This window comes from Mastacembelus armatus, chromosome 4, assembly GCF_900324485.2.
Source record: "Mastacembelus armatus chromosome 4, fMasArm1.2, whole genome shotgun sequence".
NCBI lineage: Eukaryota > Metazoa > Chordata > Actinopteri > Synbranchiformes > Mastacembelidae > Mastacembelus > Mastacembelus armatus.
The window spans coordinates 18396307-18410626 of NC_046636.1; the positions used below are offsets into that span (position 1 = coordinate 18396307).

The 14320-nt window shown below is 37.5% G+C and overlaps 1 protein-coding gene across 4 annotated transcripts in view; it reads left to right on the top strand.

Moving 5' to 3' along the window:
• Positions 1-14320, top strand: part of LOC113129487 (uncharacterized) — a 100127-nt gene that overhangs the window by 4997 nt on the left and 80810 nt on the right. For all 4 annotated transcript variants that reach the window (XM_026305510.1, XM_026305511.1, XM_026305509.1 and 1 more), the window contains exon 3: positions 3779-3826. In XM_026305510.1, the coding sequence (XP_026161295.1) occupies positions 3779-3826 (48 nt within the window). The remainder of the gene's footprint in view (positions 1-3778; positions 3827-14320) is intronic.

Consider the following 14320-nt stretch of genomic DNA (forward strand, 5'->3'; position numbering starts at 1 on the left):
CATTCCTTATTAAGACAAAACTATGCTGTTTGCCTCAAGGTAATGAGCTACCTTTCAGATAGCAATACCAATTAGTTTTAATGAGGGTTGCTGACAATGCCAACATGTCATTGTTATACATATGAAACACAGAGGCTGAAACAGTGAGAAGTACCTCATAATGGATTGGCAGAAGTTCAGAAAGCTATCATGCACTAGACACCTGTCATCTACTGCAAAATAGCTCATTAACATCTGTAGTACTCCTTGAACCAGCAGTTGTACTGATGCAGCAGTTACTGCTGTGGTGTTTTTGCACTGCACCTCCCAAAAGACCACTTTACAGTCCCCTCTGTTAATGAAATGTACGTTTCTGTAGGTGGCATACATTTCTCTTTCTGTTCAGTCATAGTGCTTATTGCTTCTCATGCTAATTACTCTTCCACCATTAATTCCTGGCTGCTGCTACCAGAATAGTAAAAAATATATAATTAAGTCTGTATATCCAAGTTACTCCACCCAAAGACAAAAACAGAAGAGTGAAAATATAATTTTTTCACATAAGTAATAAGCCTCTTTTGTATAGAAATGAGTTTTCATGTCATGTGACATGAAAATGCTTCTTAAGGGCTTGTTAGTTTGCAAGGATAGATGATATACTGATCGAACTTCCATTATTACATAATGTAATTACTGTTTAAATGCCATAAAGGGAATCATAACAGCCACATTATGATACTGCAAACACTGGTTGTAAGCACTTGGCATTGTTCAGTAATTAAAGGGGAATTTAAGCAATTTACATTTAAAGTTCAGTTTACCTGTCAGGGGGTGTATTACTCACCCTGATATCACCCAGGTAATCTGGGTTTTGGCTTTAAGACTTTAAGAAGTTTTTTTAACATAAAAGTCTGCACGGCAAACTGGAGGCATGGTATTTCAAAATATAGGCATTTGCCAGACAGGGAGGATCTAATAAAAAAACAATATTAACTTGCATTATGGAAGGTGTAGACTCAAATATTTTGGGAGGTTGATCTATACTAGGAACACAAGGCCAGCATATTTCAGAATCTGCTGCACTGAGAGCCAAAGAGCAGATAAAATGAAAATTGCTTCAATCTGTGTCACTTATGCACTTTTGGACTATACAAAATCTGCACTTAACATTTTTCAAAATGCCTGCTTGAGAGTGCAACCCTAATAATAACATCTAGATCTAATTCACAATATGCAGTGTCTGTACGGTGATGTGCTGTTATTAGGATATAAATGATTGTATATCAATTAATGATAAAACCGTGCATCTGTCATGGAAATGGTGTTGTGCCGTCCACTCCTGGGAGCTTTTTGGCCTCTTTGTATACTCTACAAGTGGTCGACAACATGCTACAGCAGACCTTTCATCTGTACCACCCAGATGTCAGAGTGAAGAGCCACTTCCATTAAGTGTGTGTCTTCCCACTATACAATTATATACAGACAAGCTCTCAGGCTCATGAAGCAGAGGTGCACGCACATACATACACACACACACACACACCTACACAGCAAACCTCACTCTCTGAGTGTGTGCTGGTGTTAGAAGACTACTTTAGTTTTTTGTGTGAGAGAAGCGGACAGAAACCAGGGGGAGGGGGGGAGCATGCGACCTTTAGAGTGCTCAGGGTGGGGAGCCGCTTTCCCTTTTACCGAACAGAAATCAGCAATTGACCTGTCACTTTTGCTCTGATAGCCATCACTGGAAAGCAGGTCATGCACGTATGTCTAAAGTGCCTCTTAACCGCACTTTATGAAGCCAGAAAATGTAATCCAATAATGATTTGACTTGAGAGAGAGGGAGAGCAAGCCAGCCAGCTGGGAGTGATAGCATGCACTGTTACCACTCCTAAAAGCAGCTTGAACAAAAAATAGAATGAATTCCTCGTCCTTATTTAATTTTACCCGCAACAGTATGACACAGATGTTGTCACCAAACAGTGGGTTGACTGACTTCAAACACAACAAAACAGCATTGGCATTCATTTCCACAAGTGTTGATACATACTTCAGCATGTTTGCAGCAGACGGCTGTCCGACTGAGTATCATCTGCACTGAGGCAAACCATACGCTATCTTTTTTTTTTGACTGCCTCAATTGTTCCCCCCCACCCAACCCAACCACCACCCTCACTGAGGTTCCCAAAGACAAATAGCATGGCACAGAACTAATTAGTAACCAGGAACTAGTTAGAAGATGCCCTTTGAAAAACATGTCCTGAGGCAGGTTTTAAATATAGGGATAGAGTCAGTGACTGAATGTGCCTATGAGATCCTGGCCTCCAGGCACAGCAGCACTTTGACCCCTGACCCTCATTATATGGAGTGCATTCCTAGAGGGGTGAAACCCCTCACAGCACAAAGTACAAGGGCATGGGAGGACTGTAAGGCTTGTACTGCACCAGCTGACTGTGGCCTGGTGTGTCTCACTGCCTAACCCAACAACGGGCTTGAGAAAATACAGAACAAGAACAAAGGCTTTTGGAGAGTAATCATATGCACTCTCTGTCCAGAAGGATAAATACTTTTTTTTTTTTTTTTTTTTGCTTTTAAGATGTTTGCTTTCGCTGTGCTGACGTTAATTGAGATGGCATTGTGCAGACTTTGTAATCCCATCCAGCTGAATGCATATTAGTTAGAGGAAAAACAGTGTGAGAAGAAGAGCTTTGAAAATGCTACCAACTTGCTAGCTAAATATAGCTTTGATTCAGCAGAGAATGAAGTGTTGACCCAAGTGTGAACACATGAGGAGCATAATGAGAAAATGAGTTTAACTGCTCACATGTATTAGATATGTTTTCCATATGTGGTATACCATATGCATGTGTGTGTTTGTGTCAGTAAGCATGCCCTTGACAGAGCATACTTACAGCTCCCTTTAATTGCGAGTGGTGTGAATAGTGAGTTAAGTCCCCCACACACACTCACTCACTTTGCTTTTCTCTTATGGGCTGATAATTCTCATCACCGCAAACAGACTTGGTTTACATTCATTAGACCAACACTCACAGCAATCAGGCCACAGTGCCAGGGGCAATAGTCGTCTTTAAAACTGCATTGCCTAATAGCAGTGTTCTATAATTATATGCCATTAACATCTATCAAAATGTGCTCCTACATGCCACGCATATTAACAGTGGATTTGGCACTTTGTGTTTGTACAAATGTTTTTCTTGTTATTAGCATCTTCAGTTAGTTAGCACCAGCTTGAAGATTATTGTTAGGATGTTATTTTTGTTTCATGTGCAGCTCTGTCACGTGAAGTGGAATCTTTGGAGCATGCATTAAAGCAATGCCTATGTTGAACTATTAATTACTGTTTGGTACAATGGTTCTGAAGAAGTACAAAACACAAGAGAATAACACAATAGGACGCACAAGAGGTTAGAAAACTAATTTTTTATTTATTTATTTAGTTTTATGTCTTTCTTATTTATGTTTTGATGCAGTGTTTTTTTAAATGTTGTATTTTTTTTATTTTGTTATCATGTTTAGTCTAATGCTGTTGTGCTTCTCACCTCAGGGCCACATAGTATACAGATTTTTAGCACTGTAATTAAATAAGCATTCTTATGCGCAATGCACCTTTGGGTTACAAATGCAATCACATTTTCCAAACAAACATAATTAGTTTATTGATCAAAACACAAACAAATGAATTGTCACTCATGCATGCCATTCTGCAGCAAGTCCAGCATTAGATCTTTTGTTTTGATGGTTCACTGTCACGAAATTACTTTAAAATATTCTTTTCTAACAGGGATGTGGGAGTAAAGACAGGCTGCAATGCATCATCTGCAAAGCCAAAGTAAGTGTATTGATATGTGTGTGTGTGTGTGTGTGTGTATGTGTGTGTGTGTATTTTAGAAGGGGATATTATAAAAATTCAATGAAATATTTGATGATGTCTCATTCTTTTAATCTTCTGTGAGAAATGTAGGTAGCAAGCATTTAAACAAACACCATTTAAGTCATTAAACACTCACTGCATCTCACAAAACAGATTTAAACAGCAGATCCATAATACTAATGAGCAATCAGGTCTTTGTTTTGCTCTGTGATTTAGCTGATTTGCCAGCAGTTGCTTATGAGCTGTAAGCTGTCTTATATTCCTTATTATTGTAGCAGAACACTCGCTGTGGAAAAGAAGGGAGAAACATTACAATATTTGGCAAAGGAAACAAGCCATGTAATGACAAAATCTGTATTCATTTCATGAGCAGAAATTAAGCACGCTTTCCTGTGGTACATTCCTAATGCAAATTTTCCATCAACACATTGTGTCTTGTGTTTGTGAGTTTATTCGTATGAAATGGTGGAGCTGATGTGTCATCACAGATGGGGTTGCATGCTGGATAAGGTGGCCACATTACTAACCATCTCAGATTAGGAAGTATGCTGTTGATGCTTTGTATGTATTCATGCTTGTGCTGTGGGTCAAAGCATCACAAGCTGGATACTGGAGTGTTTTATTCATTGTTTGCTCTACATCGGCGGGTTGAAAATGTGATCTTCGCTTTCTGTTCGTGTGCGTATGTATGGGAGTGGAGGAAAATGTCACAGTAACTCTGACGACCTGTCAGGATTTTAAGATGTTTTAAATATAAAATCATACACACTCACACACTGATGGAAGTTAAATGAAACATTTAGCCTGAAATCTGATGCACTGATGTTTTTATCCTTCCAGTTTTTTGTAGTAAAAGAACAAATGTGGTATTATCTTTAATTATCTTCTATAATATATTTCTTTATTACCTACAGCTGGAGTTACCAACAGGGTGATGAGGGTGTTTTTAAGGCCCAGGTGTTAAATCCAACTGAACACACCAATTCTTATTAATGTTTGTAGCGACAGCATTTAACATTCCGCTCCCTTTACAACATTTTCTCACCATGCTGTAGCTTCCCAGCATTATTACTGGTTTCCATTACTTTTATTCATATTAGTTCATACCTGTCGAGTCATTAGTATCTTCCACACACTCAGCACTGTGCTAGTCGTGCATTAACTAGAGCAAAAGTCTAGTTGGTGTTACCATTCTCTTTATGGTGATAGCAAATGACCAAAGTTTTCCATATTCTCAGTGTAAACTACAAAACCAGGCTAACTAGCTTCCCCCCCTAGTAGTAACTAGTTAGTCTAATTTGCCAAGGTTAACACCAATTCCCATTAGGTATTACTTGTTGTTTATGTCATTTTAGTATACACACGACAGAAAATAGGTGTAGATAGCATTAGTGTTCTCTGTTTTGTGGGTCCAGATGTGGTGATGGTTATTGATAATACTGTCAAAACTCATAACTGTGTAACCTCAGTCCCTCATACTGAATCTTATACCGTTATTCAAATAATGACACGGAGTAACATATTGAGTAAGACTAAGGGTGGTTGAAGCATTCAGATCCTCCACTTAAAAAAAAAAGCACCAATTTAACAATTTAAAAATACTCACAGGAAAAAGTCATGCTTATATAATTATACTAAGTAAAAGTAAAACAGCGTCTTGTGCAAAGTATAAAAAGTAAAAGTAGTTTCTGGAGAAAAAGCACCCTCATCTGCCATATTATCATCTTTTATATACAACATTGTTAATCTTAATGCATCAATGTGTAAGCAGCATTTTACTGTAATAGCTGGCGGAGGTGGAACTAATATTTTGTTTCTTTACAGTTGGCTAGTTTAGTCCTGTGATTCCCAGCCTAAGGACCAGAGGTCAGACATGTACATGTAACTTACATTTGTCTTTTTGGTAATTACATCTATGATCAACATGTTAAAGGAAATACTGTGGAAATACAGATTTTTTGTTTCTGTCTTGTACAAAATGAGGCTCCATGATATATGGAGAAGTGCTAACCTCCAAACTCCTGCCTGACTGTTGTAATGTAAGTCGGTGTTGTTTGAATGGAAGCCATTTTCATCCTTTTTTTTTATTTCCCTGCCAGTATTTGGCTGCAGGCAAACACATTTTTAGGTGGGACATGTCTTGCACTGTTACAGCACTCCAACTTACTGTTGCACTTGTCTTTGTCCATTGTACCATTGGCATCGTAATCAATTATTAATGGTGAGCAGCAAAGTGTCTAAGAGACATCCCACTGAGAAGCCAGACAGCCATGAACAGGGTTTAGCGGCATAGTGCCATTTAGAGAATAATTGTTGGGAAGCTTCTTCTGTATACTGATATGAACTCTCCTACTGTAAGTTAATGCATCAGTATAATAACATTTTAATGTCTGCAGTGGCACAGTCATTTAATATTTTGTGCACAGAGAGATGTATATGTAGATCAGCAGTGACTATAATGATGAGCGTGATAATCATTTGGTCCTGCACTGTTGTACCTCTGTAATGCATTACTGCAATCACCCTTGGTTAACATTAAGAGGCTTTAACCATTAACACTTTGAGCAAACACTGCTCATCATAAAATCTCCAGTTGAATGCGCCACCTATTTCATTTCCCAGCTTTTTTTGTTGTTGTTGTATTTGATGCAGCTTTTCTTGTTGTTGTTTTCGCATTTTGCAGTGAGGTCTCAAATGTGGGCCATTTGTATGAGTTATGCTAATTTGTTGGGGCAATGAATGCATTAATTTCATTAGCACATGGCCTCAAAGCAATAATTACCAGAGTAGGTGTGTCACAAGCAATCATGTTAAAATTTGCCAGTTAATTATTAAGATTTTGTTCTGAGGGACCTGGATTTGACATGAGTCGCCGAGGGAGAAAAAAGGGGCTAGGTGCTTGTTGTTGAACACAGTGGGGGTGGCTGTGGCATTGTGGGCCTACTGGCACCATTTTTGCATGTTGACAGCTCACATTCTGGACTAATTACTGAAAGAGCAGAAGGCTAGCTGGTGCTCGGTCAATCCAGGAGGGTGTAATTATAAAGAAAAGGATGTTCCGAGCCGCCTAATGACCTCTGCTACTTTTGATTGGAGTCCGGTAGAGAAGACATTGTTGGGGAGTTGTGCAGGAGGAAGAGATTCACAGCTCTCTTCCTTGGCCCTGATTAGTCCAACACAGAGGTGGGGTCAGGAGGACAGACTGTGTGTCTAATGATGTACTCATAATAAAAAATAATAATTCTTGATACCAGGAGGTGGTAACTGTAGGAGTTATTTTAATATAATACTGTTTTCAAAAGAAATCTGTTGTTTTTTTTTTTATGCATTGCCAATGTTGTGCTGTTCTACAAATGTGAGTCTCTTAGGTGACGAAGGTCAAACTCACAGGTCAAGTTTTTATGATCTTTGATTGTGGCAGCAAACATAATATCAGTGATTTATATCCTTTGTATGGTGAATGGAAAGCACTCAAATCTTACTTGTTCATTGCATGAAAATGATAATGTGTATTTGAAATGTCGGGCTTTGTTGGTAAATTATATGTTGCATAAAGATAAGAAAATCCTTGGATTCAGCCAGCCAACTGTTGGTACAAATAGAAATAATTTTAAATTCAAAACTGAAAAACAAAGATGCAGAGCATGTAAACCCATTTTATACCATTTTCCATGGCAACCACAACAAAATACACGTTGACAAGGATAAGGCCATTTAGAAAAGTGGTTTTATCTGCACATCCTTATTAAGTGGACTGTCTGTAGCAAGAATGTCATTCAAAGTACTGTCTGAGACAATGATGCTTTATAAAACTACCACTTTCTTTTTTTCAAGTAGTGTAGCAAGGTTATCATATAGTGGCACCCAAATGCATGTTTACACAAAATTGAAAAAAAAAAAAAAAGAAAAAGAAATCTGTCTCCTTATTTATTTTCTACATCTAGTCAAATCCTACAAGAATTGAGGCTCAAAACTTCAATATGCAGGAGGCCTGATTTAAACACAATGCCTCTTGAAAAGTATCTTGAAAAATACATTGTAGCTACAACTAAATTGACACTATAAAAAATTGTCAGTAAACTGTCTACTATTCTTAACAGCTTGTACTTCTGCTGGTTTGTGTTATACTCCACCACACAGATATATAAAGCAACTGATAAAATACAAATGGAATGATTTTTATGCCCTTTCTGTGAGTCTTGTCTTGGCCTCAAATAAATTAGCAGATTTTTCCTATAATGAACTTTGAAGACAATATACAGTTAAAAGGAGAAGGAGAAATTAGCCCAGACATAGCAACACTCTAATCTGAAAGCCTGGTTTGTACTCTACATTCATGTAACTTAAAATCTTCTGACAAAAATGTCTGAACCTTCCCCGCCCAGTGTCTCTCATGTGTCTCCTTAAAGGTGCTAGAATTTATACCACCACCTCCCTCTGAAAAAAATGTTAATCATCACTTGATTATATAGGGAAACAGATTATCCTTTGATTTTGATGAATGCAGCTGCTACCAGATTCTAAATTTGACTGAAAGCAGGACATTCTGTCGAGCCCTCTCATATGTCACTAAGCCTCTGTCAGGACAGTACTGTGACAGGAGATGACACATGAAAGGAATTCCTCCTCTTGGTTTTCCCAAGACAAAGGAACATAGCCTTGAGGTTGTATATATGTGTGTGTGTGTGTGTGTGTGTGTGTGTGTGTGTGCGTGCGTGCATGCGTGCGTGTGAGTGAGAGAATGTCAGTTACTAATGAACCACTTCAGTACAAAAGTGAAAACATAACAGTAGAAAGTTGATTTCTCTGTAATTATATAAAAAGGTAATATTAGTTTTGTCCATCCATCCATCCATCATCTAAACCCGCTTATTCCTAATTTAGGGTCACAGGGATCTGCTGGAGCCTATCCCAGCTCTTTCATCCCACTAAAAATGATTTTAATATATTCCTTTTAAAATCAATTTCTTACAGTTGAACTGGAATTAAGTTTTGATTGCTGAAATATAAATTTCATAAGATAATGTAGGTATTGTGCACAAGAGGGCAAAACTGTTTTCAGACATATTTTTTTCCAAGCCTTGGCGTTGCCATGGCCAACTGATATTTACGAGTCACGATTGCTATGAGACATGTTTTCAGGGTGTGCTACTGGCTAATAAATGTCAAATTCATATATCCTACATCGTTTGATACAAGCTCACATAAGCTGGTTATCAACAATTTTTAGACGCCATCTCATCTTTATGTTACTTCAGCATCTGCTGAGTTATGGATAGCTCTCACACATTCAATGCAGTATTACTGTATGATAAGATGGACATTTAGCTGGTGTTAGTTCTCTCTCTTTCACAATTAGGTAGTCAATCAATTAGATCTTGGCTGGAAACTGTTGTTATTTCTTACACTGTTATTACTTTAATTGAATCATCTAACAAAAATGTATGACTATATCTGTCTGTGGGGAAAAAAACATTAGTTTGTAGCAACAATTATTTTAATTTCAGTTCATCACTATGTTTTCCTGCACATAGTCCTGGTTTCCAAATATGTTTAGTACAATTTCCAAACTAAATGTTTAAAGAGAGTCACAAGGTCATCAGACCCAACTCAAAAACTACAACATCTGGTTTAGTTGAATAAGCTGCAAGCAAGATTTAATTCGCATCGCAGAGTCAGTATGTAGCCATTATTCCTCACCAAGATCTGGACTTTGGTATTTAAACCCGTTTTATTTATTTTTCTGCCCTCCTGCTTTTTTCCTGCCATCCATCCCCTAAAACAATTCATTTGAGTTCCTGTTCGGGAGGATCCTGAGGCTGATTCAATTAAGTTCTCCTTTAATTGGCTTTAAAGCATCCAAACTAAAACTGATGGAGAATTAATAACAGCTCTGGTCCGTCTCCACAACCTGCAACCTACTAAAAAAAATTAAGGCTGAGCCCGTTTTCCAGGATGTGTCTGTCCTCACTCTTGGTATGCAGTTCTATTGTCTTTGTCAACACCCTTTAACATTTGGTGTAAACTGAGTGAACACAAAAACACAGCAAAGAAAGCAATGCATAAGTACAACAAATTAATGTTCCTACTTTTGCTAAAAGAATCCTAAGGTTTTTAAATGTTTACTGTTCTCCAAACCCATCAAATCCATTAATTAGTGATAAAATATTCAAACAATCTGTGCATTCCTGTACAATATGTTTTCTCTTTGTTTGTCACTGAAGCATACATCAAGCAAAGCAAACATAAACATAAAAACAGAGCAGTTATTCTATCTGACAAGTAGTTCTCTGTGGGTATGGCTCTGTGTCCAGAGAAAGAGAAATCATTTGCAGATGCATTACTATTTAGATAACTAACTGAAGCAGAGTTGTGAAATGGCTGGAAATGATGGCTGCTAAAATTAAGGTTTGAAGTTCACATATTATTAACAACCACGAAATCAACTTTTCCTCTGACTATACTCTCCCCCCAGAGTCTGCCTTTGTCTTCAAACAGCGCCAAAGCAATCATTATGTTCAGACATAATGCACCATAATGACAGTAATTTCAGTATCAAATTTTCAAATGTTAGGCCTTAATTCATTGTGGTTAAGTAGCTTAGTTGTAATTCACATTTTCTACCCTTCTTAGCAGAGTGTGCTCAAGGAATGAGATGACTAAAGCAGGATGGGAGTGGGCCACATGCAGGAACAAATGTCTCAAATACAGAAGGGCTGTCATCTTTTTGCATCTTTTATATAGAATTTTATTTTTATTTATTTATTTTACATTTTTACATAATGTCTTAAGTCAACATGTGACAGGAAGCAACATTATAAACATAGCATTCATAACATCAGAATGAAGCTGAAGCCTCATTGCAGCTGACCAGTTTAAAACCATTGTCAGAAATGTAAATATGGTCTTCTTTTCAGCTGGAAATAATTATGACCTATGCCTATGTGTGGAATCAGTTATGTGAAAAGTGACATTAAAGAGACATTATAATATAGCTGCATGCTATTCCATTATTAAAATATACTGTAGCTTTCTGGTTCAGTTTGCTTTTGCACTGCCACATGGTACAAATTTAGTCAGCCATAGTTTAGATAATTCAGTAACTTTTTTTAAAAAGGAATGAAAGCAATTAATTGGTTCCAGTTTCTCAATTGTTATTACTTTCCGTGCGAATGTTTTCCTTTTAGTCTTCTCGGATCATAAATGGAATATTTTTGCATTTTAAACTGATGGCTGACATTGTGTGGACCAAACAGTTAATTGATTAGATATGAGAATAATCAGTGGATTACGTACAGTAAAATCTTTCTTACTTGCAGCCCAGGGAAGTACCCTGACATGTCTGTGTTCCTTGGAAATGTTCTGATCTCCTTATGGTAAGAATGGTGATATTCTATATATTTTTGTTTTCATTAAATCCAAGAAAAGACCAAAAGCAACATTGCATTACTCCCTCAGCTGTGTCAACTCAGTACTTTACTTTCATTTTTTTTTTAAGCTGCAGATTAAAACACATTCTTGTGTTAGTATTTACAACAGCAGAACGTCTGACTTGAGTCACGAAGAACAGAGTAATGTAAAACATGTCACTCAGAGCAACACTGTCAGTCAGTCATCTATTTTTATTTGTTCTTGGACAACAGCAAGATGCATGTGCAGTGTGTTGGAAACCAACAGAAAATGAATGAGAACTTATTAAGAGATCAACATGAAAAGTTGTTTCTGGCCCTGAAACTGCACAAATCTCGAGAGTAATGGGTGAAAAATGTCCTCAAGAAGCAAACAAGCAATTGTTTGTGTTAGCTCAGTGTTGTTAGTACCAGTAATTTGGTCAGAGCCTTGGACTTTGCAAAGGCTGTGGATGGTTTTACACTAAAACTGCAGGCATAAATGCCAGGTTTAAGGTACTACAGCTCCCACTGTTCCTGCATGTGTAAGGCTGGTTAATGAGTATTTCTAAGACTCTGTGTTTGACATGCTTTTAGAGTTTCACTTTGGGAATAGATGACAGTAAATAGAGAAGCAGATTGATCACTGAAATGTATCAGATTGCTTATAATTTTTCAGAGGAAAAAGTCTCTTTTCATACTCTGTGGCTCAGTCAATAATACTGATTAAATCCTGTATGGGCACAGGAACACTGTGAACATTGTTTTTGCTTAAATGTCGTGTATACAGTGTCTGAAATGTTTTCAAAGAAAAAGCAGGATCTTCATACATGCTAAAGTCACAAAAACAGTGGGGTCGGTGTTTTTGTGCAGCACAAAGACAACTTTACAGGGTCAGCTTGTTAATGCTAACTTCAATTATATGAAAGGTCTTCTGTGTGTTTAAATTCAACCTGCGCTGTCAGGTGATGTTTTCGGACACAGGTTATTTCTCCCTACCTTCGGAGCTAACTGTGTGTATAGTCTTGTTTGGCATTATTACTGCTTCTAGGTGTCGTTCCTCACTGGAATATGCATCATGATAGCTGCCAGAGTTGACAGATGTATATCTCAAGCAGCATCTGGTTAAAAAAGGTATGCAATGCAAGGATGTGTGTCGCATACAAATCCATCTCTAAACAATCATTTCACAGGTTTCATGCAAGTTGCTTTAGTTTGCTTTTTTGAAATAATGAAAATGAATATATTGAAGCTATTATGATATTGTGGAAGTGTGTTTTTTATCCCAATGTTACACACACATCCTTGATTGTTCGTAAACAGGAAGCCTGTCTATCTTGCAAAGGAATCAGATCAATTCATTACTGATTTTGGTCTTTTCACGTAACCTGTTGAAAATATGACCAGACTCATTCTTTAGCAAAAAAAGTTATTTATTATATATTGCATATTTATTTTACTGCTTTTGACCACTGCTAACATTTCACATATGTAGTTGTTCATTAATCAACATTTTTCTCAGAGCAGACCTTGCTAGCGTGGATCAGCACTTTCATTATAAGGACCCCCACAGCCATTATGCACGGACTCCTTTGGTTCCAAACGGAGCTGTAAATTTTGAGGGAATCTGACACCCCTGCCTGAGGGTTACAGCAGAATGCTAACAAGGCCACAGCGACATTTCCATCTCCATACAGTCAGGCGAGCCATACATCAGCTCAGTGTTCAACATCTCCCAGCAAAGCATGAATTCAGTGACAATTTCAGATGTAACACTTTATTAGTATCCCTCCCATCTCTGCAGTGTAATGAATGAGGCCATTTAAACAGGATTTACGATATCTTTAAAACTTGATTGCTTGGAATTTGAGAATTATTCATAAGACTAAAGCATCATTTGTCATACAGCAAGTGCTGTTTTGGTGGGAACAAATGGTTTTGTTGTAGTTTTTCAAATGAACTCCTTTTCATCCACTCTTCAAATAAGCCATTTGTATGCATATATGTTCATGCAATGGCTGTAATTAAAGGGAATGTAGCTCAGGTGACAACTCACAGTCAAGTTTCCCTCATAATGCATAGTACAGATATGGGTGCAAATGATTAAGAGTACATCACGTATCATATTGCACTGCATCTTTTTCAAAAACAAAGAGTACAGTGTTCTTACACAGGCATGACTGTGGTTCTGGGGTGTTAAGGGATATATAATACATGCCAGATTAGTTTGCTTAAAGGTAACCTCTGTTTTTATCTGATTGAACAATACACTTTAGGAATTATATCATCTCCCCTATTTTCCTATTTCCACCATGAAGAGGAAGAAGCATCCTTGCCTCGTTACAAAGATTATTGTGCTCACTTCCTGAGGCAGTGTGACCATGCTTTGTGTGCGATGCCCATATCATCTCTCAATTACACAAGGATCCTGAGGCAAAGGGTGGAGACCCAAGTGAAGGACCAGTTATGTCCACACACACACGCTGCTATAGCTTGGAGGCATGGCTTACTATAGCCACAGCCAAGAATGAGGCCTCTCAGCATAGATTTACACACAAATAAGAACAGTATTATCTTGGCCCACATGTGAAGGAGAACTGATTACACGGTCTACATTTCAATGCTCAGATTAAATGGAGTCAATTTCCTATGGCCTATTTAAACCAATTCCAACCTGCAAACACAATTAAACCATATCTGATATTATTGCATTAAAACCTCACATAAGCTCAACTGTCCATTGAGAAACTGTTAGACATACTGTTAAAGGTTGGAGGTGTGCACAGTTTTTTAATAGTTTAACAGTGGCATCAGTAGGTAATATATTCTTGTGAAACTCCAACCAAAAATTATTTATTTAAATTAGGTTTGCCATCCTTATTTGCCATTTGCTAATTCCAGACTTACTACAATAATTACTTTTATCTCAGCCACTGCATGCTGTTATTTATTACCTTCCATCCATCATTATTATAGAAATGCAGACTTTAAGTTTTAACAGGCAACTAATAAACTGCTGCCCTCACAATTAAAAACAAGCACTATTTTGGTTTAAAGCTGCAAC